The sequence below is a fragment of the Argiope bruennichi genome, chromosome X2, assembly GCF_947563725.1.
Source record: "Argiope bruennichi chromosome X2, qqArgBrue1.1, whole genome shotgun sequence".
NCBI classification, from domain to species: domain Eukaryota; kingdom Metazoa; phylum Arthropoda; class Arachnida; order Araneae; family Araneidae; genus Argiope; species Argiope bruennichi.
This window is the reverse complement of record NC_079163.1, coordinates 40,401,492-40,429,211: the sequence shown is the minus strand read 5'-3', so window position 1 is coordinate 40,429,211 and position 27,720 is coordinate 40,401,492. Positions and strand designations below refer to the sequence as shown.

The window sequence follows — 27,720 nt, the reverse complement described above, 5'->3', positions numbered from 1 at the left end:
GTTCTGAAATCGTACATTTGTATCAGAACTACGGTTTTGTTTTGCTTTTTTGACAACTTCTTACTTGTTAAGAAATGAAAATTTGAACTTTGAAAAAACAAAGCTTTTATCTCGTTAAATTTTATCACATATTTTTATACGTTTTTATTGACTGCATTTATTTGTAAGTATTCGACTCCTATTTTATGTGCGAATTTTATTACACCTATTGTAAACTTTTACTTCAAAAACAAAAGTAGCAATTTTCTTATATTGCATTTACATCTGTTGCATACTGGGACTTATTTTTGCATGTTTCTTTTCTCTTTTGATATCTATATATCTACATGAACGATATTGATCTATATTGAAGACTTTTATTTTTAAAGTCCCAATTCCTTGTTAAAATCTACTTCTTTCCATTTGTTAAAAATTTGTAAGTGCAAATATTGCTTCCAGATTTTTTTTTTTTTTATGTTATGCATAATTACTGATAGAATTTATTCCAAAAATTCACCAAGGAAAAATATATTGAAATCAAACACTAACTACATATTTCTTATTTTCTGGGTTTTAAATTGTTAATCTTTGTCAAAATTGGTTATTTTAGATGGGCATACACATCAACTGTTCTGTCAGATATCTTTTGTGAATGAAGAGAAAGATATAGGTATGTATAAAACTATTTTGATTTCTCATCTATGTGTCATATAGAAATCTGCCTGTTCTTATGTATTCAATGTGCATTAATTCTTTTGTTGTATTTTTCAGCTGGATTATATCAAAATGATTCTTCTGAGATCTGCAGTTTACTTTTATATATGCCTAATAATTTTTTACATCCCTTCTTTAATTGCATTCAGTAAGTAAAAATTCACCTTTAAAATATTTATTTTTAAAAAAATTGCAGCGTAAAAACTTACCTTTTGTTATCAGTAGATATGATTTTAATATTTTTTTATTAAATATATTTTGACTAACACACATTTAAAAATTGTCTTATAATTAGAAGTTAGGATTTCTTATTGATTTTAAAAGAAGTAATATTTTAACTTTTCTCATTAAAGATTAGGGAATTTTAAGTGCATCATTTTTTTTAAATCAATCATTACTTAACAAGATTTTAATGAATTGACTGTTGTAGACACACTGCATGTAGTATGTAGATCTTAATAATTGTGTTTTATAACGGTTGTTATAATGTCATCTTTAGTATCTGCAAGTAGTCAATTGTGATTTTCAAACTTACAAGAAATCTGTTAATGTAATAAACAGACAATATCAATTTTACATTTTAAAGTGTTCATTATTGATTCTGAATAGTTTTATTTTTATACTGCATTAACAAATAGTAGAAGAAATAATCATAATTGCTATTGTTTTCAGAGAAAAAAATGTATAAAATTTTTTATGTAAATGTTTTTAAAATGCTGTATTTTATTTTAACTAAAGGTTGTAATTTACAATCTTACTAGTGTTATTTTTATACTGCATTAACAAATAGTAGAAGAAATAATTGTTATTGGAAAAAACTATATAAAATTATTAATTTAAGTCTTTAATTTAAAGAGACAATGCGTTAATTCCAATCTTTCCTGTGCAAATCATAAGTGTTTTTAAAATGCTGTATCTTATTTTAATTAAAGGTTGTAATTTACAGTCGTAATAGTTAAAAATTAAGATTCTAATATTTGATGCATTGATAACTATGAGTTTAATCATTAATTGAGCTTAATCATTAAGCTGGCTTGAAGATTCATGTGGAATATTGTTTGTTTAATGATATCTTATATTAAGATATGGAATTACTCATTGATATTGTAATCATAATTTCATTTGTCTTCTGTTCTGTGAAGCTTTCCAATTAAATCATTTATATTTTCATAACTGTAAATGTATCAATGTTGTTCAATTGACTACTTTCCAACTTTTGTGTTTCCAAAATGCCAGTATGTTTAGCATTAGAAGCCTATTCATTTATTCATGATTAATTTAAGAATAAGGATCTATTTTTTCTTAAGAGGCAATTAACTAATAAGTTTATAAACCTCCTTAGTAATAATATATATGTTAAAATAAATTAATTGTAAATTTAATATCTTTCGTCCCTTCATCCTTTCACATCTGTTTTATGTATTGGTATGGAAACCCTTGTCATGCCCAGGAAGTTTATAGATGTTTCAAGAATGATTCCATTTTATTGCTTTGAGAATATAAATCGTAACGAATGTATATCCAACAAATCGGATCAGGTTCTTGATGGAATACAGTTGCCTTGAAATTTATACAAAAAGTACAGTGTTTACGAAACATGTTTTGTGATGGCTATATAAGCTTCTTACTGATACTATCTGAAAATTAAAGCATTGAGAAAGAGGGGAAATCAAATATTAAGCATAAACTTTTCATTAAAGAATTAATTATATACACATTTGTGGTAAATCCAAACAGTGTGTGATCTTGCAGATTTGTTTTTCTAAAACCATTTAATATGAGGAATATTTAATGCCCATATTTTACTATTTTTTATTTTATTTTATTCATTTAATTGTTGTTAAATGAATGTTATATTTTCTTAATTATAAATTTTTTGCTGTTTAAGCAAAGTATCGGTACATTTATTTTGATATTTTAATCACATTTCACATATAATTAATCAAAATTATACTAATAGAATTTTTTTTTTCTGCAAATCATTGAATTGTTTGAAATAAGAGTATAAAGTGCAACAATTTTTAAATTTTCATCTAAATTTTTAATTTGTAACTGATACATTTAAAAAATATTTTTCTGTTCTTCATAAATAGATTATTGTGGAAAGCCTCCTGGTGTTAAAAATGGTGAGGCAATTCGTGACGGTTTTGGTACAGAATTCTCTGTGGGAACTCACATTGGTTACAGATGTTTTGATGGATTTATATTAAATACAATTGGAAGTAGTTATGCTAGATGTGCGATTGATAATGGGACCACTTATTGGCGGCCTGCAATCATATCCTGTGAACGTATGAAATTTATTTTATGACTTTTTTGTTTATTGATTTGATTTGTTTAAATTCTCTTTATTTATTTCATTATTTTACAATGCATGTGTTTAATATTTATGAATTTATCTTTGGTTATATCTTTTTATTCTGTTTTTTAAATAAATAATAAAGTCGCTTCTTTCTCTTAAAAAAGTGCTATATGAAAATTAGTATGAGACTTATTTTGCTAGTTCTACCGAATTTTCTAAAGAAAAAGCTGGGTACCATTATATGAAATTGATGTTTAAATTTAATTTTCATGTAAAATATTAACTCGTTTTGAAGACTTAATCTGTAATTTGTTCTGAGTAAATTGTACATAGTTTGTCTGAAAAGTTACCTAACTAACAAAGAAAAAAAGAACTTAGTACTTATATTTTTCAACATAAGCTTCTTTTAGTTATATATTTCTTCCAATATTGCTCCCATCCTTTTAACCTGCCTAAATAATATGTTGAATCTTTCTCTATAAAATAATTATTAATGAAGTTCATAACCTCCTCATTTGACAAAAATATTTGTCTTTGGAGTGCTGCTTTTAGACAGGGAACAAAAAAAAGTAACTTGGGGTCAGTTTTGGCGAATGGAGTGGGGAGGATAGAGTTTCAAGCCCGAATTTATGGATTTTTGCCATTGCAACCACTGAAGTGCAAGATGGATCATTGACTTGGAAAAGCATTTTGCAAATAGGGCTATTTGTCCATAATTTCTGCATCTTGACAAATAACAATGCTTATTATGGTCAGGTAATGGTTTTTCACTTTTCAGGATAATCTGTTAAGACTGTTCCATGGTTATTCCAAAAAACATTCATTGATTTCTCAGCAGAAGAAACAGTTTTTCTGTATTTTGTTGTTGATTCGCCCTTTGGTATCTACTGTTTTGACTGTGCTGTAATGTTGAATCCAGGTTTCATTTACAATAATTAATTATTGAAAAAATTCCTATTTATTGTGCCAGCAGAGTAATGTAAATGCTCATTCAGATATGTTTTTACTCCAAAGCGAGCAGTCATGGTACTCAATGTGCAGCCAGCTTGCACATACATAAATCTCGGATAAGTATGTGTTAGATATGCTCATATTTTCTGCTATCTCTTTAACTTTGACTCGACAGTTGTCGTGTACCATTGGGCAAGTTTTAATGATGCTTCATTAGTTATTGCATTTCTTTTGCCATCCTGAACATTTATTGTCACTCAAGTTGGTACAGCCATGTTTAAATTCACCTGCCCAAAATTTCACAGTAATAAATGATTTTGCAGAGTTATCCGTACACAGTGTCCAACTCCTCTTTCATTCGTATAGGCATATTACCTTTCAAAAACAAGTATTTAATTGCAATCTAGCACTCTATTTTTTCCCTATTTTCTCAAAAACAGTTACATTAACTTACAAAAATAACTGTCAAACAAAAAAAAATAAATTCACATTCAAAATAGTTTTGTTCCCAAAATTTTGATTGGGAGTTATCAAAGAACTCCCAAATAAGTTTCTTCTCTTTGGTTGATTCAGGCTACCATCTTCATATCAAGGTCGGAAACTTTTCAGACAGCCCTCTTTTAAAATTCATATTGTTTCAATAAATTGTGATAAAAATCTTGTTCCCAAACAAATACTTTGAATCACTTTTACATTAGTGAATAAGAAAAATAAATATTTGTTATATGGTTTTTATTAATTTCTTTTTTATGTCTATGTGTTGAGTTTGGAAAGCTGTTCAGAGCTTATTTCCTTTTTCTGCAATTCCTGATGTAACTAGTAACTTTGATATCAATGTGCGTGTGTGTGTTGTTCTAGTTGTATCCATTAATCTTTTTTTTTTTGTCCTAATTTTAAGATTTCTTTCATTTGCTTTTCTTTTCATTTTATTTAAAATCATGGTAAAACACAAGTGTGTACTTCACAAATTTTATAGTAGATACTTCTTTAGTAAAAGCTTTCTTTCATTAAATAAAAATTGTTAAATTTTAATAAAAGTGATTTCCTCTGCAAAATCGGTATTTTCTAATAATATAAAACTAAAGAATTTGAAATAAAACATACTGTTACTTTTTTTATGGAGTAATAGAAAAATTGGCTTTTATAAATCACAGATTAATTTTTAAAACGTATTCAAAATTAGATTCTTTTCACATTTCTAATGACCTGATAGTAATAAATGTTTGATTCTATATGAAAGAATTTTAAAAGATAAAATCCAATTTATTTTTGTAATGATTTTTTTTTTTTCACTTGTGATCATTTAATGAATTAAATAATAGTATGCTTTAAAATAATAGTAGATAGTTTGGTGAAGATATATTCAGCATTGTAATTTACAGCAAGACCTTAAAAAAGTTTTTCTGCAATCCCATTTACAAATGTTGATATTTTATTTTATTATGATCATTAAAAAATATATATTTAAGGGGAAATAAAATTTCTTACATCAGTGAAATTATGGAAATACAATCTGAAAAATTGATTTATATCGTCAATGAATTATTTTTGTAATCTTAAAATGTTGTAACTAACTTCTATTAAAATAATTCATAAAAATGTTGAATTAATATGGTATATTGTGATACTATAAACAAGAATTGGCTAGATTTTTTTACTCAGATAGTTGGTGAATTTGAGAAATTAATTGCGAAGTATGCAATTCAAATTTGAATTATAGCACATCATGTTCAAATATGGCTCATGTTCCAAAAAATGCAACTTAACCAAGCTGTTTTAAACTGTTTGGTTTTACTGTAATGTGATAAATGAACAAATATATAATGAACATTCTCCATTTGGGCATTGTAGATGTTGTGCGATTAAATAACCTCATGAATACAAATGTACCACTAAACCATTTAGATTTCAATATGATTTGGGATTACTATGTGTCCTAATTACTCTCCACATTTTCTTTAATTCATATCCTGTTGTATTACTCCCTAGATGATGATTAGATTTGTTGATAATGATGGGAAATAAAGAGTTGATAATCTTGTATGCTAACAAGCGAAACCACTTTCCAGTTTCTTCAGCTGAATCCCATTTTTAAAAAAGAAATTTTGTAGTTTCATCTCACTGTAATATGAATGCTAATTGTATGAATTTTTAATATTCCATGTTTCCTTTTTTAATATTTACGCATTTAACATTTTTTAGGCATATTTATTATTTGGAAATAGATATTTCTAACTTCCTTGCTGGTCTTTTAACTCTCTCTCTCTCTCTCCTTTTTTTTTTTTTTTTTTTTTTTGCTGATCTGAAAATGGCATCATTAGGATTTATTCTTTTTTTTTTCTTTCTTTTTTTTTATTCCAGTTCTATATGATGGGAAAAATAATTTTATAAGTGAATAAAATGTCAGGCTTAAAGCATATTTATGTAGTGCTTTCCCGACACATTGTAATTTATTTCCAATTCATCTCTTTAGTAGTCGTCTTATTTACCTTTCATTTAGGCATAATAGAAGCTAGTTTTAAGAAGCAGAATATAGCTGTAAAACTACAATTTGTTGGGGAATTTGAACAATAACAACAAAAAAAAAAAGTAAAAGGCTGTTAAATGCTATTGAATAATTCCCATTTTTTGAAATTTAATTTTATATATACAGGTATCCCCCAAAAATGGAATAAACATCTATTTTCTTAACTGTTACAATTAGAACATCTACTTCCAATTACAAAATTTCATCAAGTATGGTGTCCAAACGTATGAAAATGCTTCGATTTCTCTAGAGGTTCATAATAAGTAACAAAAATTAAAGTTTTTTACATGGCCCCTACTCTGTAGTGAAAAGTGTTACTATTTCTTTACTTTTAGCTATGTTTGCTAACTTTAAAGAATAGTTAAACATCTAAGAATCAAAAGTGTTTGCATTTAATTGTCTACTTTATTTAATGAAATTTTGCAACTGGAAGTTTATGTTGAATTGCTATAGATAAGGAAATAAACATTTGTTACTTTTTTTTAGGCACCCTAAGTGTATATATGTATTAAACGCGATTTGAAGAAACAATCTTTGAATTCTTTAGCACTATAATTTTAAAGTGATAGTCCAGTTTCGATCTATTCTCAAGATTTCTTTGTCCAAGTTTTATGTTGAACTGAATAGAAAGGCAGAAAGCAAGCAAGAAAGAGCAAGCATGCGCACATATTCGGAACTTATATTAATTTTACAGCATTTTGATTTTGTGAGAAAAATAATAGCTCAGAAGTTAAAGGTACAGTTCTACCATTGTTTGTGCAATTGGGAAATTATTTTTAGAAATTAGATTAATTTGAAATTATTGCATATATAATATATGTGTGTGTGTGTGTGTGTAATGATATCTCTAAATTAAATCCCAATTAATTTCCTAAATTTTATCTTAATTTATCCCATATTATCTTAATTCTAAAATGTTCTCTGATTTCCTGATCCAATTCCACCTTTTTTATTTAATTAATGCTACACGAGCTCTGCAAAACTGCTCTAATAAGCACTTCCATGCACTTCAAGTGAAAGGATAAAAATGTGTCATTCTAAGCAAATTCCTCTACCTAAATCAACACATATGAAGAAAATTTCATAGTATAAAGTCACCGGGGAAAATATTTTGGTCTTTTTCACTCTTCTGCTCTTGTATCATTTGTGAATGCACATTAGTTTCATTGTCATTTCTTTCTTGTACATATTATGTCTCCTGGGATGGAATAAAAGTGAAGTTTAAGATTTTTCTGTCTCTTCGACAACACTGCTGCTTAAAAAATTGTGTTGTGAAAATTGTGAGCAAGATAAAAAATGTACATTAATGGATTTCGTAAAGTATCTCAATTATTATAATGGGTTCATTTAGAATTCACTTTAATTTTTTATTTCAGTACAAAAAATACTAAATCAATATTGATTTGAAGGAATATATAAATTTCTGGTGGGTATTTAAATATCTGTGTAAAATATAATAGGGTATTATTTAAAATGCATTTAAATGGAACATTGGATGAGATAAAATGTTTATATTGGTGCTTCTTTTAAATGTATTCAAGGAAAAGGCTTCTTTTATTTGTTTATTATAGTTTTTAATTATGTCATTAGGGGCATTGTTATATACTAATAGCCAAGTCATATTTTCTTTCACTTGTCAAATATCATTTGTAATTGACTGAAAATTGATATAATTAATCTTTTAGCTGTGTGTAATCACTTGCCATCATTACAAAATGGGCAGTTAAAGTTGGGTGGACGCTCTCCACCATTCATGCCAAGGGATTCTATAGAATATGTTTGTGATGCTGGTTATACTCCCAGCCACATGGCTGCTAAGATTACTTGTAAAATTCAAGAAGGTATGGCTAATTGGACTGATACAGAAAATGCTTGTAAACGTAAGTACTCCAAAAAAGAAAATTATTACATTTCTAAAAAATTTGTAATTAATTTAAGGAGTTATAGAAGTGTTTTTTCATCTCACTCATAAAGAAACAAGAAATTTTTATATCTTACACCTTCCGATTAATTAGTTGTGTGAATATGAAAACATGATTTACTAGTTATTAATGAGATGAAACTGGTGATGTGATCTAAAATTGTTGAAGGCTTTTGAGGAATAGTTAAGTGATCGTAGTTCTTTTATTATATATTTTCTTCAACAAATGTTTCGGAAGTTTTAAGGAAAATGTATTTGTGGAGTTATATTAGAATTTTTATATAAATATAGATAAAATTTACCTAATTTATTGCTTTAGATCGTTTTTTCGTAACATTATGGAAAAATTTATTCTAAAAATGAAATTCAGTATTCTGTTTTTATCACTGTTAAGAAATTGAATTACTTTGAATTCTGAAATTAAATTAATTTTTTTAATTTATAAAATGGTTGTTCCTTGAATGTTTTCTTTTTTCAAGGAATATTGTGGTGTAGGGTTCGAATGATTGGAAATGTTTGACCCTTTCTCTGGACTTCTGAAGTTTCGCGAGTTTATATCAGTAGCTTTGATCTTCTTTAGAGCTGTGTAGATTTTTTGCTCTTGATTTTTAGTTTCGCTAACATTTGTTTTTCTAATCATGTAGATATTTTTAATGTCATATATGTATTATAATTTACTTTTTATCGTAGATATAATTGTAGTTAATTTTTTTATCATAAATTAATTATATTGGAAATGGCACAAAGAGGTCTAAGTCTTTCCGGAGCATTGAAAATGTTTCAAGGATTTACCTTGGATAGTGAATCTGAGAAGCCTTCTTAAGTTGTGCCCTGATTCAGGTTAAATCTACTAAACAGACATAAAGTAGCATTTTTATATTCATATACAAAAGATTTTATTCATTTTTTTTTGTTTCACTGCAATACTTGCTTAGTCACACTTTTCTGAAACCAAGTAATGATGAAATACTCAGTCAAAATGGTAAATATTTGTTCTGTGCCTTAACTTCCTTCCTATCCTATGTTTCAGTAGGATGTTAACTATTTTAGAATTGTAAACTGTCAGGTATAAGAACTTGTCCTTTGACTAGCTCTGTTATAATGGGAAAGAAAAGGAAAAAATACAGCCACTTTTATTTGAACTCAAAAGGGAAAGATCAGTATGTGTGTAATTTAGGGTGAGATATCAAATTAAAAATCTCTGATATTATAATGTTTTTTGGACATGAGAATGACTTGAGATCAAAACAGAATAGTTTACTAAAATATTTCTAGTATTTATTTAAAGCAGGGGCTGTGTAAGTCTAATATGTGTGTAGTTTGTGACAAGATTTAAAATGAAGGCAAAATTTTGCCATTTCATATTTTGAAAAATCTTTCCAGTTGTCAATGTTTTAGATTTTTCTGTATTAGTATGTGAACGTATTCTGGAAAACTACTATACTACTCAAAAGAATTTCATTATAGTTTGCTATACATTTATTGTAATTATGGAGTTACTTATTGTTAATAAAAAATTATTGACTTTATGCTTTTTTCTGTGTATATGTACATTTGTAGCTACAGTTGTTACAGCGTTAATCACATTTGAAAGTCCTGAAAGCTCTAATTTTAAATTAAAAAGCTTGTAAAGAATCAGCAAGTATTGTATTTGTCAAGATATATTTTTATGATTGCTTGATTAAATATCTGCATGCATTTGTTCATTCTAAAAACTTACACATGTGGATTTAATTGTAGCTTAAAACTGTCAACTTAGAAATATTTAAATACTTTCAACTTCCAGACATAATAATAATAATTTTTATAGAAAGTCAGCATTCCTTTATTTCTATATATAATAAAATTATATGGATACAAGAGAATCAATATTTTTTATTTCACCCATGAATTCTGTATTTTGCAGCATTACAAAGTATGCAATATGCTTATTATTAGTGTTTAGATGTGAAAGTCTTAAAATTTCTGTTTGGTATAATTATACAAGATAAGTTATTTTTTTTTTTTATCATTTATTAAAAAGAGCATGATAGTTGAAAAAACTTTATGGTTGTACTTTTTCATTTTTATATAATTTAAAGGATATATGTATGTAGTTAATGGTCTTCTGTCTTGTCTAATACCAAATTTCACCTTTTAATTATTTTTGTAAAATTTATTTTGTGACCACAATATGATTTACCTTTCAAATCTACAATTGGTTTTAGTACTGGTGTCCTGATTTCAACATTAAACTGCATATCAATTATTTATCATAAAATATTTTAGTTTTAGTGATTAGCTGCAATGATCCTGGCTACATTGAAAATGCTCAGCGCCTTGGTAGTGTCTTTACATTTCCAAACAATGTTACCTATGTCTGTAATGAAGGCTTCAAATTAATGGGAGCTGCCATTAGATATTGCTCTCCTATAGGTCAATGGTTGCCTAGTTCACCTCCTTTTTGTGAAGGTAAGATGAAGATTTAAATGTACTATAATGCGATTAACGCAATTATATGAGTATAAATGTATCAGAAAGCTGATACTAACCAAAATACGTTTTGAACATGTAGGAAGTGCATATTTGTAGTGTATGAAACAGTTAGTGAGAAAGAAAGCAGCATTGATTATTTGCAATATTTACAAAGCTTTATATATGCGCACATGTGTTTCACAATTAATATTCATCTAAAAAATAATTCTAATAATGCTACTTTACAGACTTTTGACAACTTTTATGGATTCTTATGTTTTGTAATTCCATATTTATCAAATTGAATTTTAAATAATCATTGCAGTTCCGTTTTACAAAATCACAAGATGTATTGTAGCTTACTTTTATAATTTCAAAAATTCCGAAGATATGTTTATTTACAATACAATATTTCTTTTGTCAAAAATTAAGCAATCTTGATAGTTTTTATGCTATTCATTAGTAGTATTTTGAAAAATACTGTTAATGATATAAGTAAAATATATTTCAAAAATAATTTCTTTGTTGTATAAGATATTGCTTATGGTAAAATTCGACAACATAAGAAAAGCAGAATAATATTCTATAGCCAGCATAAAATACATATTTCTTTGATTTTGTGTATTTTGGGTTGCATGACAAAAACTGAAAAGCTACAAATGTATTTTTGAAAATTCTTTTTACATATTTTTTCCTTTTGTGATGTAGCAATTTTTTGAGATCATGAAAGATGAAAAAAAATTTCTGGCAATTTATTTTTGTGCTCTTTTATTATTATTATTATTATTATTATTATTATTATTATTATTATAACCAGATCTCCTTCCTTACTTGCTCATTTTTACAGTTTTTTTTAAGAAATTTGTTCTGTGTAGGTTGACATGTAACTTATTATTTTGAAATTGATTTCATCCGATTAAAAATATAAATGTTAGAAAATGTAATGTCTGTGTGAATTTTTCAATTAAGGTATTATGAATGTATATTCTTTATTTTAAAATACCAGAAACTACAATTTCTAAATGACAAATTCATGCATACTGATTCTCACAGCTTATTTGTTTCAGTAAAGTGGTGTTTTTTTTTTTTTTTTTTTTTTTTTTTTTCAATTCTTGTGTGTATTCTTAAAATGAACTAATCAGTGTCACTTATTAAAAAAAAAGAGTAGCTGATCATGATTTAATGAGAAAGAAAAGGAAATGAATAGAAGGTCCCTTTGTTGCAGAATCTAAACTGTATAAAGATAATATGCTTATAGCTCATAAAATTTCTCCTACTCTGAAGAGCATTATTTTACTCAAACTCATAATTTCGTAATTGATTAAGCTTTACATTCTTAACTATATTTGAGAAGCATGAAAACCTGAGTAAAATGCATAAAATTATTTTATAGCTTCCCAAAGATTTTTCGTTTTTAGCCTTGCATTGCTATAAACCGATTTCTGCGGTAGATTAAATATTTATAGATGTTTACTGGAGTTTTAAACTTAATTATGTTGTCTTTGATGTAAATTTTTGCAGTGATCTCAGCTCTGCAGTCAGAGACTTCATTTTTTTTTTTTTTTCTATATAATATGTACATAGTTCAGAAAAATAATTACAAGTATTTAAATTTTTTGCTATTATGAGTTTTAAATTGTAATATTGGTAAAAGGTTTTTTTTTGTTATATTCTATTTAAAACATTTTTCACCATGTATGTTACTTCTAATTATTTCTTGTGTGCATTGAGAGTTAATGATTTTCACATATATTTTTACAGCCATAGTTTGCCCTATTCTGTCACATCCTTTGAATGGCAAAGTTATATCATCTCAAAGAAGACTTCATGCTGTTGCTACTTATGAGTGTGATAGATACTATAATCTTTCTGGAAACAGTGAGCGCATATGTCAAGAAGATGGGACCTGGTCTGGTGATGTACCAACGTGCAAGGGTTAGTAATGAATTTTAACAATAAAAAATGTTTACAATATTACAAATCTCTATTTTACTATCCACTGAAGATTCATTTGGTAATGAGATAGAAATCAGCTTGGAAAATCATATCTGTTCCTGAAATTCGCTTGAATTTTTTAAGTATACAAGATCAGTTTTAATATCGCAGAAACTAAGGAATTTGATGCTAAAGTTTTTAAAGCATCAAATTGCTGTCTAGTTACAAATTGATAGATTGTAATTAAAAAATCTAAAAATAAACTAATTAAATAACTTACTTCAGATGGGTGAAAAACATATTGTGAAATAATATACTAACATTTTGGGTGTGTGTGTGTTCTTAATCATATCCATATCTATTTTAAATAAAGCTGGTTATTTCATTAGATTTTGAAATTAAGTTTGAATCAAAATCCCATTTCATTCAACGAAATAAGTTCCTCCTAGTCATGAAAATTTAAATTGTGATGGGATAAATAATGTTGTAAATAAAACATCTTAAGATTAATCTATTATTGCTAGAATGTATCTGAATTCATATGCAGAATAAAGATTTTTTCAAATGATTTCCATGGAAAGTGTCTTTTCCACAATCCTTATTAATTCTTATTTTCAAATTGCTGGTTATTAGTGTGTGCTGAATTCTGTGTTTCTTAATATATTATTATATGTAGTTGAAAATTCATTATATATATATATATATATATATACAGGGTGTTTATAAAATCTCGGACCCATTTTGATGTTTAATAACTCATAAATTAATGAAGATATAAACAAACTTATGGCATGTATTGATGGAATAACTCATATATTTTCCTTTTCAGGTTTGAATATTTTTACTTCTGTAAATATCGTCTGCGCGTGTGGTTAATTTCAGATAATTTCATTTTCCAGTCTAAATATCTGTACTTTTCTAAATATCGTCTGCTTATTAATTGCATTTTTCTCTTTTGTTTTTGGCATCTATTGCAATGATTGCAATGTTATGTTTACTTTTGATGTGTTTGTTCTATGTAGTACTTTTCTATGTTTTATTCGAACGGATATTAAGGAGAATGCATACACCACAAGAGAAAGCACAGATTTTATGGTGGTTCATAGAAACGAAATCGATAGTTCAAATTTCAGAAATTTCAGAAAAATTTACCAAAAAGATCCTCCATCCAAAAACAGCATCTTGCGGTGGAAAAAGAATTTTCTAGAAATTGGAAGTATCGCAGATAAGAAACGTTCCGGACGTCCTTGCTCAAGTGATTTTGATGTTGAGCGTGTCAGAGAGACATTTTTACACAATCCTAGAATATCTGTGAGATCAGCGGCAACAGAATTGGATATGCCAATTTCGACGGTGTACAAAGTTATTAAGAAAATATTAAGACTGCATGCATACAAAGTTCAAATTGGTCAAGTTTTGGAACCGAACGATAGGCCCAGGAGGATGGCCTTTGCAACAGATATGCCAAGGAGGATAGAAGATGCTGCTGATTTTCTGATGCGCATAATGTTCTCCGATGAAGCATCCTTTTATGTTTCCGGCATTGTTAATCGTCATAATGTGCGCATATGGGGATCTGAAATCGCCCATGAATACCGTGAGGCACAAAGGGATTCCCCAAAGGTTAATGTGTGGTGCGGACTAATGCACGACCGAGTCATTGGGCCTTTCTTTTTTACAGAAAAGACGGTCTCATCAGTCGTATACGTAGACATGTTGGAAAACTTCGTATTTCCACAACTAGAAGAGCTTCAGCCACATGTCTTTTTGCAACAAGATGGTGCGCCACCTCATTGGGGTACCATCGTTCGTACTTCTTTGAATGACCATTTTCCAGGAAGATGGATTGGGCAAAGAGGTCTAATTCCTTGGCCACCCAGATCACCTGACATAACGCCGCTGGACTTTTTCCTTTGGGGGTTTGTAAAAGACAACGTTTTCAGGAGGAGAGTGTCGAACATTGATGACCCAAAAGCCAGAATTACAACCGCAATAGGCTCTGTGGATGCCGACATGCTTGCCGCTCCCTGATGTGAAATTGACTATCGACTTGATATTCTCCGTGCGACGAAGGGGGCACACGTGAAAGTTCATTGACAAGGGGCATGAAACTTTTTGAGTCTATTTAACCATTTATGTTATTAATTTTAATCTATATTTATTATTTTATGAGTTATTAAGCATTAAAATGGGTCCGGGACTAAATAAACACCCTGTATATATATATTTAAAATGCTTATTAAAATTTCTGAGACTGAGCTGTAAAATTATTTTTCATGAGCCACATATTTGACTTGCCTAATGCATTTGAGGATTAAAGAAACGTTGGCAGTGCTTATCTGTCATGGATTATTTTTTATTTGTAAATATGAATAATCTGAATTTAAAATATATATATAAGCTAAATAACGTGTATATAATTAAATTTCTTGGATGTTATTCATTATTTACCAATTTATTTATTTTTTTCTATTTGCTATGCAGTTTTTCTCTAAAAACCTGCATATATTTATTTTTGAATGTGCAATACTGAAAAAAAAAACCAGTGTCCATGCTACATGGTTAATAAAAAAAAAGATGTAAATACACAAAGAACAATTAATCATAAAATAAACTTACGAATAATATCTACACTTCAATGACAATATGAGCTGTTATGAGTTTAAAAAAAGTTAGAAAACATTTAGCCTTAAAGACATAACATTATAACATAAAACATCAAGATTATCAGTTTATTAAAGAAATTCTAAAATTTATATTAAAAGAGAATGTCCATGCTATTAAATTTAATAAGAACTTTCTGAAATTGTCTTCCATCTCAAAGTTCTGTCCAATACATTGTGGCATTGCAACCGGGGGGGGGGGGTAAGAGTACTGATTTCCATGGATGTCTTATGGAGCACCATTAAAACAAAACATTGGTACATTTATATTATTTTTTGAAATGAAATAACCTGAAGGGATTGGAAAAAGTAATACCTTATTTAATAAGTAATGCCCTAGTTGCCATCTGTGTTTACTAAATAACTGATAATGACTGGGGGCTAAAAAAGTACATTATGCCTGGGCGCCTGTTAACCTTGCTGCACCCCTGCCGGCACAACAAAATTAATAGAGTTAAGTATTTGAGGTCCGTCAATCATTATTTTATCGAAAAATAGCAAAAAATAAATATCTATGTTATATCAGATTTTGGATATTATAACTTTATGCAAATAAGTAGAAGCTATATCCAGTGGAAAATGATTAGTTCTAAAACAAGTTATATAAAACTTTATTTTACAGTTACTCAAGAATTTTACAATTATTTTTTATGGTTTGGGTCTTAAATAAGATTGCAATATTCCAGATTCGAACAGGCGGTACAAAATCTTTATAGTTTGTTCATTGGAAAACTGATGAGTTTTACAAATAAGATATCCAAGTGTTTTATATGATTTACACATATACATATAATAAGTGCTAAATAAGGTGTTGAGATTTGTTAGTTGAATCACATCTTATATTTTCCCTAGCTTTTCTGCCGAAATTTTCATCTTAACGATGATTTTTAGTGCATATTGTCAGATCGTGGAGTGCACTTTCCTGACATGCTTTTGGTAAAGATGCTGTTGACAATGGAATCTAAGGTTTTTGCATTCGAGACAGGAAATTTTCCTCATTTGGATATTGGAATTGCATAAAGTTATTGAATTTGCTATTCTTTGGGCGTATGATGTTATTTACAAAATCAGATCAATATCGGATAACTATTAGGTTTTGAGAGACCTGAGTCAAAAGCCATGTATTCCAAATCCTGTGTAACTGAGAAATTGTTTATCACTTTAAATGGCAAGAAAAGCGATGGACTTTGAAGGCATGCAAAAATTGAATTTGTTAAATGTGTATAATTCCGTTAAACTTTATGTAGATTCTAAATGTATTTTGTATATAATTTTTATATGCTTTACTTTACTTTACTTCAAAGCATCATTATAAAATTTATTTATTACTTGTAGTATTAATTTTGCCATTCACAATTCTTATCGTGGTAGCAAACTATATGTTAAATATCTGTTATGTGATAATTGTATTTAAACTACTATTGAAGCAAATATAATTCTTTCAGAAATAACTTGTTTCAATCCTGGTGCACTTCAGCATGTTCGTGTCATCCCTAATACAACATTTTATAAGGCCGGGGATCTTGTGATATTCAAATGTAATTATGATTTTCACCAAACCTCTTCCAAATGTTTGGAAACTGGTGAATGGAGTAAAAGACCACCTCTTTGTTCAGGTGAGCTGTTGTGAGTTTGTATTTTTTATGTATAACTCCATTAAACTTCCTAAATTCAGTTTTGTGATAAAATATTTCCTGAATTTAATTTTGAATTAAACTGTCAGAAATATTTCATTATTTTTGCATCATGTCAGGTTAAATATGATACAAAAATTCAAGCTTCATTCTAAAAGTAAACTGTCTCTTTATTGTCAGGGAAATTTAAGAATTTAATGTGCGTGTGTGCGCGCGTGGAAAAATGTTATGAAGACTTATTCAGTAAAGAGAATTTCATTGCATGATATACAAGATTGCAATGTCTCGGTAGAAATCTCAACTCCAAAATCGAAAAGTTATAGGTCTGAGAGCCACTTCCATCAATAAATTATAGCTGCCTGGTGCACATAAATTTGTTAATGGTCAGACATCTTTCCTTTGGTTCGATATAATACCAGTTTAAATGTCATTCTCATCATTTGTTCATAGTTCGAAATTCTGAAATATATCACAACTAGACCTTATGTATCTTCAAAACTTGACATTAATTTAACTGTCTAATGTCTTAAGAATTGATTCTTGTATATAATTTTATTTAATTTTAATTACTTTATGAAAATATGTTTAAACTTTCGGCTATCTACTGTAGGCAAGTCGAGGGTTAGAAAAATAAAAATAAATTTCAGTCGATAATAAAATAGTTTAGAAAGCAATGGTGATGAAATTTAGCAAACTTTCTGCATTTGCCTTGTATATTAATGTGAGAGTCATTTGCTTATTCATTAGAATATTGCTTGAAAATAGAACATCTCCATTTTTACCAAACTTAATCGACCTCATATGTTAAATTATATAATCAAAACACATGTACAGTATTTTTTTTTAATTTCTTGCGAAGAATTAAGAATTGTATGAAATGAAGATCATTTTGTTATTATTTTATTATGGGTAGAGACCATATTAAAAATTTTAATAATGATTCTTCTGTATGATAAAAAAATAATGCTTGGATTTAAAAAAAAAATACTTTTGACAAAATTCTGTGTTTAAATTTTTAAAAACTGCATTTTTTTATCTAAGCAAATGTTTTTATTTTATCTTTTGTTTTAATAGAGATGTTTGTACTTGTGAAATCTTTATTTGAGAAGTTTTTTTTTTTTTCCTTCTAAATATTTGGGAGCTTCTATAACTGCAAAATTTCACCCCACTTTTATTTGTATGAGCTTCCGAATGTATGAAATATATGAATATATTCTAATATGAATGTAACTTGTGAAAGTAATTATTAATCATTTTATTTTTATTAATTTTATTTTCTCGAGATTTTGTTTGAGTATCTTATTCTTATTATAAAAAATTTAAAAGAATATTTTTTATTACAGGTCCTTCTACAACCGAGTCCTCCATTTCATCTGTTTCTCCAGATATTGATATAGGTGATGACTTGAATATTGTAAGAAGAGGTTAGTAAAGCCTTAAGTGCTGCTTGAAAATTTTTCTTCATATTGGGGTCTTTCAATAAGTAAAACGTTAGATTGTCATGAAATGCTGATTTAAAAGAATAATGGCAACAAAATGAAGAAGGATCACTAAGCAACTGCAGGAATGGCAAAGGACTTGGGACTTCTGATGATGCACACAGTCAACTGATATAAATAGATTGAGAACACATAGCTTAAGCTCGCTCTAAATTAGCTACCGCTCTCCTGTCGAACTTAGATTTAACTAATGATATTTCTAGCTCACAGTATAGAAACTGGGAACGAGGGACATAATAAGGAAATTATCCTAAGAACATTCTTCTGGGGTTGATCTCTCTGGCAATGCTCATCCTCTCATAATCGATTCAATTTACATGTTCTCAATTAGTTGGCCTAGTCTCTCATAGGGGTAAATCTTTTTGCAGTTGAGGTAATAATTTTTTAAGTTATAGCAAATCTATACTGTTCCCTTATTTATTAAGTAATTGACTCATTATTCATTGAATGACTCTAATACTTTTTATAACCTGTGGTTATAAAGTTTACCAAATTTACCTGTATTATATGTTTAGGCTCCATGTGTATTTGAATGCAAACAATTATGAAACTAAAGTTAAAATATTTAATCTCGTATTTATTTCTAAATAATTTAGATATCCTTAATCTAAACTAAGAAAATGTATAGCTGTCATAGTGATTCTCAAAATTTATCTGAAGGCATTTTTAAAATTCTGCATTCCCTTTCATCTTATTTTTCTACATGTAATTTTAATCTACTTTGAATTCTTTTTATTAGCTGATTGTGATGATCCAGGAGAAATAAAAAATGGTGTCAGAATAATTGGTGGCTTGACTATTAATAGCACTATAACTTATGCTTGTGAAAAGGATTATGAACTAAGAGGCAAGGCAACTTTATTGTGCAAGGAGAATGGAAAATGGGATCTTGATAAGCTTCCTATATGTGAGTTGAGTTTTCATTGCATTTCTTTCCTATGTCATAAAACTGAAAACAAATTTTTAAAAAAACTATTAATATTCTGTATTTTTTTTTCTCTACTTTACTTTCAAATTGTTTTTATTTTTTGCATGTATATTCTTATTGTTGAAATAGGAACGTTTGACAGATCTAAAATTTATGAATCTGTAATGAATCGAATCTTTAGCCATTTACTTTCTGGACTTCTTGCATACTATATAAATTCATTATTTATAGATAGTTAGGATTGAAATTTTTTTTTATTTCATAATATTTTATTTTTTAAAATTTTTTATTTTTTCCATTTTTAATGACTATGACATTAAACTGTGTACTAATTGTCCAAGATCTTATATTTTCTTAAGTTCCTTGCTAATTAAATCATAATGGCAATTTATTAATGGCAGAGACTTACTGCAATATGAATAATCATTTTAAATCTTTTGTCTACTAATAATCTTTTATAGTACAATGTGTAGATTTAGATCATTCTAATTTGGAGGTATACATCCTAATGTTTTTGAAATTTATTAATTGTAAGACATTAGAACCGGTGTAATTCTGAATGTTTGACAATTATTTAAAAATTTGAAAACACATGAAACTTTGGATCTAAACATATATTTTTCAAAATAAGTGTTATACTGCATTTGTTAATTTCTTAAGTGTTTTTTAGCATTGATATATATAATTTCTTAAATGGTTTTTTCACATTGAATATGTTCTTAGCTTTTTCTTAAAAACATGTTCAACTAAGTGTTATATATTTAAATCTACATGCATATACTTTTTACCACGTTTTTACATTATCTCTAATTTGTAATTTGATTATTTTTAGGTGTGAAACCATTATCTACAAAATTACCTAGTATTATAGGGATTGTTTGTGGTGTATTGATTTTGGTTGCTTTTGGAGTTGGTGGCTATTTCTGGTATAGATGGAGAGAAAAGAAAATGCGAGGTTATGGTGATAAGAGCAAAGCTTTAACAGCAGATGCAACCGATTTGGAAGAAATTGCTGGATTAGATAGTGGGAAAAAGCCGATACCTGTAACGGTTTTGTAATTATCTACTTAAATTTAAAAGTGGCTTGATCAGTCAAGCTATCCCTTTCAGAGCTTTACAAAATAATAATTGTACTTGAATAATGAGTTCCTTCATCAGTGAAAGGCTGATATTTCTTGTAGAGAAATACAGTCAATTTTTCATGTACAATTTTTAAATGAAATGTGGTTTGACATTTCAGCAATGAGAGCATCAGTTCTCTGTGCTGTCACTTGATCCACATGTCATTGTTCAAATTTGACATCGCTGCTGACTACAAAGAATTTCTCTGATTTATGCTTTATAAACTTCAAAGTTAGTGCTCATTTTTGTTGCACGCATTTCTGGGGTTGTATTTTAACCGTTTGGGTATATTTCTGAGTGCATGAGCATTTATGAGAATTTGTTGTAGCGATCTGAAAAGTAAATAAACTCTATATTTTGTTTGTATATTTTCATTGTTATTACTGTTCATGATCTATTGTTTTTGAAACGTCTAAAATATGTGTAGTTTTGGGGCAAAGCATATAACTATCACTATGTTTTAGTTTAGATACAGTTATCTTTCATATCTTATAAAGTACTTGCAAAAAATATAAATTTGGTTTTTCATGGGCGAAGGGAGAATTTAAAATGATAGTCTGCATTTTTTTTTTTTTTTTCAATTATTTGATTCTGAAGAAATTAGTTAAAATTTTATGCTTTCAAATTGTGCGCTATATATTAAAGCTTATTATTTTATTAAATACAATATATTACGTTTTTAATAGCTTTATTTTTTCCGGAAAAATATTAAAATATTAGTTAACGCTACTTGCTGTATTATGATTATGCTCTGTTGATACTAAAGTTATGCCTGCAGATCTTATTGAAATAACTTTTCCTTTAAGTTTTGATCAGTGAATGAATCTATTTGATTATTTTTCATTAATTCCTATGACTGGAGACTGTTATGCTCATTAAAAAACTGTTGCTAATGTCTTTTCTTAGTTTTATGTCTTAAACTTGTGCTCATGTTACCTACTTGGATTACAGCTTCTTATATAAACTAGTTATTAGGTTTCTCGATATTCATCTGATTCACCAGTATATTTTTGAATCATGGTTTGTAGTTCGGATTTAAGGTTGATTGAAGATATATTTGGTTACAATCTGTTAAGATCGTGGTCGCTAAACTTTAAGGAGAGAAATTTAGTTTTAAATGTTCCTTAACTTTTATTCAGTATTCTGTTCTATTTTATTTATTTCCTTTATCAGTTCCTATAAAACTTGCTAGTTTTCATATTGTGTAAATATATTAAAAAAAAATAGTTTAAATAATTTCTGCCTTCTTAAAACCTAAGCCATTGCAATTTAATCGCATACTTATTTCGGAAATTATATTGTCTCTTGCAACTCTTGTCTTTTCTGATAGTAAGTCGTTCAGACATAGAAAAAGAAATGCTTTTTGTGTTTAATGTTTTGAAGTTTTATTTACTATTTGACTTAAGAGAAAAAATACTGATAGATATTCATTAATGTATTATTTTATTAAATTCAGTTGAAAAAGTTTCAAAGACGTTTTGTGAAGATAGCTTTTACATATTTTAAGCAAAGAATACCTATAATAAATAGGGTATTTATAAAATCATGTGACTTAATTTAGTTGTGTACATATATATATTCTGAAATTTCAAAAGAATTGTTTACATGACACTTCACAATTTCATTTAATATTTGTGTTATCATTCTTGAATTTTTCTGGTCTAAAAGAAATAAAGAAGTATTAAATTGATGTTGTATTAGCATGGATCAAATCTTCATTATCATTCTAGTCCTTTTTCTTCCCTTGCCCACTATATTTGAAATATTCTTAACCATCATCTCTTATTTTTAATGGGATTATCTGTTAATTAAGATTCCAGTTTTGGGTTAATTCATTTTTACAAATATGCGATTGTTTTGATTTTTGATATTAAACAATGAATGAAATTTGTTTTTGATTTGTGTGTGTGTTTCTTTAAGAAAAATAGTTTGCTATTTTTTTTTTTTATTTAGCATTAATTAATTTTTGTAAATGAATATCAATATAGTGTATCAGATTTGTGAATAGGTTGGAATGCTTATGCATGCAAGTAGCATATGTAGGGCAGTAATTTAACTTTCATGCATTATAAAAAATAAATTCTGCAATCTTTCTTAATAAGCATAAAAGAAGGCTTTTTTTTGTAGCTCAATTTATAATTTTGTGATAAATCTAAAAAAAAATTCAATTTCTTCCCATTTTTAGAAGTCTATTTATTCAGTAAATGAAGATTTGGCAAGTTTGTATCATTGCTGGCTGATTTTTTTTTTTTTTTTCAATATTTTATTTTAATCTGTAACATGTTAACATGTAATCTGACATGTTCCACCTATTTATCCTTACATTTAATTTTGTTATATATTTTTTTTTTTATCATTTTGTATAAGAGGCATATTTATTAGTGAATATTATCAATGATTCAATTTAATTTATTTTGGAATTTATTTGAAATTGTGGATTTAAGATACACTGACCTTAATGATTATTGATCTCTTAAAAGTTTTGAGTGAATTCAATAGTTTATTGTTTATAACAATAACAGCTTTAATCTTAAAAAACATTTGCTTTTTTAATTTTACTTCAAAAATTTATCAGTTGTGTATTGTATCAGAAAATCAACTGTTAATATATGCAAATTATAACTGTTTTTTATTTTTCTGGCTTGCACTTTATGGTAATTTCATGTATGCAAATAATTGAAATTATTATTATTTCTTGTGCTAATTTTGTTCTGAAAATTCTACTTTATTTTATTCATGCAATTAAAATTAAGTGATTAAATGTTTTTTTATAAATATTTTTATTATATTAATATAGAATAAAAATATGAAGCTATGAAAACTATTTATGCAAATATTGTGTTAGGTTTTTAAAATATTGTAGTTATTTGCTTTGCCCCTAATTTGTGATTAATTAAATGAGTTGGGAATGTGTGAAAATCGAATGCAACCCCCGTAAAGTTATGTAAATATGAAAAGGGACCATTGTTTTTATAGAAACTATGCCTTATAATAAAGTATAGAAAATGTATACTTTTGTAGTGACCTAGTCATTGATAAAATATTATTGACTAAATTCCCATAATTTCATTTTTGTATTATGGATGTATATTATATTTTGTATGAATTGTGTGAGCTTTTATTTTGGTTATTTTTTAATTTATTGCTCTTCTTCTATGTGTCTTATGTATCATAGTGTAGAAAGTAGTTGTAATGTTTAGAAGTATAGTAATACAGTTTTAAGCTTAGTTTGCATCTTTTATTTTCTTTGCCATCTGAAACAAAGTAACTTTGTTTATACAACTGGAGATTAATCTTAATTTGAATTACATTATAAGATTTAAAACAATTTTTTTAATATTTGGAGAGAGGGTTGATTTCATTCACTGCAAATGAAAAAGAAATGAAGTAATTTCAACTTTTTTTTTTCTTTTGTTGTGTGCTTATGTTTACTATTAAAAAAAAATTATTTGAATTATTGATTTCTTGCTTTATTCTCATTTTTAATATTTGGTAGTGCATTAGCATTTATTTGTTAAAAAAAATTTGTTTCACTGCTTTCTGAAATTATATTTTCTACAGAAAGTATATATGTGTGTAAACAAGCTGTGAACTTTGTAAACTATAAAATTAAGGTTCTTTCAGTATTTGTACATGGTTTTATCTGTTTTTAGACTTTACTTTTCTAATTCTGTAATTTATTTACTTCTATATACATTTACCTTTAATGAGAAATTTCAGTCATAAAAAAGACGCATTTTCAATGAAAATTTTGTGCTCATAACCGTTTATATAATGATTTTATGTGATATTAAAATGTAAATATTTTCAATTAATAAAAGAGAGTGTTGAGTTTTATTACCCATATTTGTTGTGATATAAAGTATGAGCAAATTTTTTAAGGTGAAAATTGTAGACATTTGAAAATGAGTTATCTCATAGCTATCTGATTTTATTTTTTTTTTAATTTAGGAAAAGATTTACTGATTGGAAAATTTAAAATTTATGAATACATTTTTTTAGCTGTCCCAACAGCTGTCCTTCTAATTATTTTTAATGCTGTTAACTATGGAAAAAAAAAGTTGGGGAAATTTGATAGTTATTTCATTTCAATTTAAATTTTTATATTATATTTTTAAAATGTGTCACAAAAAATTGAAAGCCTTACAAATACTTTTACTTTATATATATACATATGCATACTGGTTGAAAAACTAGAAGATGTATATAATTTATTGTATTATTTCGAAAATAGTGAAAGTGTTGGATAATTTGAACAAGTGATGCATATTAAGGCACATATTCATTAGTTTTAAATAAACTTAAATTTCACTGGTATGTATAATTAGATATCCTTTTTTAATATAAATCTGATATCAGGTTTTGCTAATTATAATTGGATTATTTTTATGTATGCTGATTTTTAACTGAGATGCAAATTCTTGTTCTGTAAACCTCTGAGTAAAATAATAACATTTCTATACATTGTAAATTTCAGTGTGTTCTGCTTATACTGTTGTTTTCTAATCTCTAATTTCATTTCATGCAATATTTGGTTTTATTTACTTAAAATTTATTTTCGTGAGAATCTCGTTCTTTTCAGGGATATCAGGTCTGATCTGTCTTAAAATAATGTTATGTTTTATTATAGATCTGATTTAGATTTGTACTTATTAATAAATTTTTGTGTTTTGTCATATTTTAACTTTTTTTTTCTTTTTCTTGATTTTAATGTAATTATTTGATTTAAAAGTAAAGTTAAATTCGTTATAATTATTTTTAATGCTATAATTTTGTTTTAAGGGCCAGTAATTGTCCTGAATTAATGAACAATGTTCTTAAAGCAAATTAATTTGACTTACTTAATTGTCGCTGCATCATTTTGTAGTCTTTAATAATTTTGTCATAAAATTATGTGGCTAATAAGAATCATAAATATGTTTTTGTTTCAAATATAATCTTATGACTAAAATTCATCAAATTTGTTGATTTTGAAGCGATCAAAGTAAGCTGGATTTTTTGACGTTTCAATATTGTAAGATTTTACCGAATAAAATTTTTCGTTGCATTGTTACGAAAAATTTTTACATTTTTTTATTGTTATATGTGAAAGTGTGGAATATATTAATAATTTTACCTTGATTTTTGATGCCTAGCAGGATTATTACCTTTTTTTTTTTTTTTTTTTTTTTTTAATAGACGCATAACACTTGGAAAATATGTGGTAATTTCCTTCCTTCATTATTAATTTCCTTTGATTTGACAAGAAATTTTGTCTTGTGAAATTTTTCAGATTGCTTTGCTATGCTATTGGCTGAAATATCTATGACCGAATTTATTTACCTATATTTATTGAATTCTGTTGTATTGTGTGCATCTATATATAATTATTTTTCCTGTGTCTTTTTAAGATATGTTAATCAAAGTAACAATTATGAATTGAGTAATTCTTTCCCTGCAATTCTTGCTAGTTTTTAAGATGGTATGTTGTAGATGAAAGCGTTTCCTTCATTTAAATATTTGTGAGCATTGGTGTGTATATATAATATGCAATGTACGACATGTTATGTCTAATAATTTTCTAGGAAATATGTGGCTTCTAAATTCTTGATAATTGCGTTTGTCGGAAAGAATAGTCAACTATTTTGAGTTGGATCACTAATGTTGAACTCCTTTATTTAAAATTAATATCTTTTTTAAATTTTCGCCGTTTCTGTAATATGTACTAATATAAGGTTTTCCTTTGCTGTTTGTTGTTTAATTGTAATATTCTCTTTTTGTGATTTATACCTTAATGTTTAATTTAAAGGTAGAATGAGGCTACCTTTTTAAATTTATACGCATATTAATGAATGATTCAGCTTCAATTTCTAAATGTGTGCCAAAAATATGAATATTAAAATAACATGTTATTAAACATATCAACTATTATTATGGCAAATGCCTTAATTTTTCTCTCCGTTAACAAATATTTAAGTTTGTGAAACTAAAATTTGTAGGTTTTTTTTTAGGAAATAATATTTAGAGCATTTATCCAGAGTTAGCATATACTGAAAATTAATAGTCCTCATCCAATTTTAGCTCTTTGGAAAGTCACATGTAGAAGAATGATTAAGATTGAAATCTAATTTGTTTTAACACTTTCTGTTATTTTTTTTCTTTTGATTTTCAAGAATATTTCAAATAGATATTGGTATACACCATATTTCAAAGATTTGCTGCACAGAACTTAGATTATGGATACTAAATTATAGGTGTTTAGATTTTCCTTATTATAGAATTAATCTTCTATGGTATGTAAAAGCCTGATTTGTTAGATTTTATAAATGACTATATGATAATAAGATATCAGTATGAAAAAACTGTTTTTTAAAGAAATGGTGCTAGTGTTCGAAGTATTTTTGCATGTGGTTTTTTGTATTCAATATCTGACATTAAAATTATACTGAATCTTCGTTAATTTTGTAGTTTCTGTGTTTATGTGCATTTTTTCAAACAGATTTTGCTGTATTTATTCAACAAGGGATTATGCTTTTAGAGGATTTCGTAATTTTAATTTTGGAAGGCGTTTATAATTTGTTTTAGAAATCAGAGGCTTAGAAAAATTCGCTTTCAAGCGCAATACAATATATTGGGCAAAAGAGACAGAGAAATATCAAGGTTTCTTCTGATATAAATTTACAACAAAATAAATTCATTCCAGCTTCAAAAGGTTTAAAAATATCCAATTAAATTGCTTGTTTCTTTATCCACGCCGCTTTCATCATATAAGGGTTTTTTCCACCCTTATAATTTCTGAAGATGTTATTTTTGTTAATAATGTAATTTTTTTATTAGTTCTTCTTACTCAGTTTAATTTAAAGCAATTCTAGGCATTCAAAAATACTAATCAATATTTTGTTAATAAGAATGTTTAGTGAAGAGAAGTATGAGCTTCCGAAGTTATTGTATTTAGTCCGATTTCACGTTCAGTGTAATTTATCAAATACTACAGTGGTGGAAAAAAAGGTAGGGCCAGCTATAATTTTCCGATATTTACTAAATTTTATAATATTATGTATTATTTTAGGGAGTTAAATATCTAGATGAAAGAAATTTTTTAGTAAAAGTGT

At 27.1% G+C, this 27,720-nt stretch overlaps 1 protein-coding gene across 1 annotated transcript; it reads left to right on the top strand.

Moving 5' to 3' along the window:
* On the top strand, positions 1-27,063 carry LOC129960576 (CUB and sushi domain-containing protein 3-like). Its single transcript, XM_056074067.1, has 11 exons — positions 1-163; positions 590-649; positions 751-841; positions 2,787-2,984; positions 8,159-8,353; positions 10,663-10,845; positions 12,610-12,783; positions 16,892-17,062; positions 18,424-18,504; positions 19,319-19,486; positions 20,340-27,063. Exons 3-11 carry the CDS (start codon positions 766-768, stop codon positions 20,564-20,566), a joined length of 1,473 nt encoding a protein of 490 aa, XP_055930042.1. The 5' UTR covers positions 1-163; positions 590-649; positions 751-765; the 3' UTR covers positions 20,567-27,063.
* Positions 27,064-27,720: the final 657 nt, after the last annotated feature.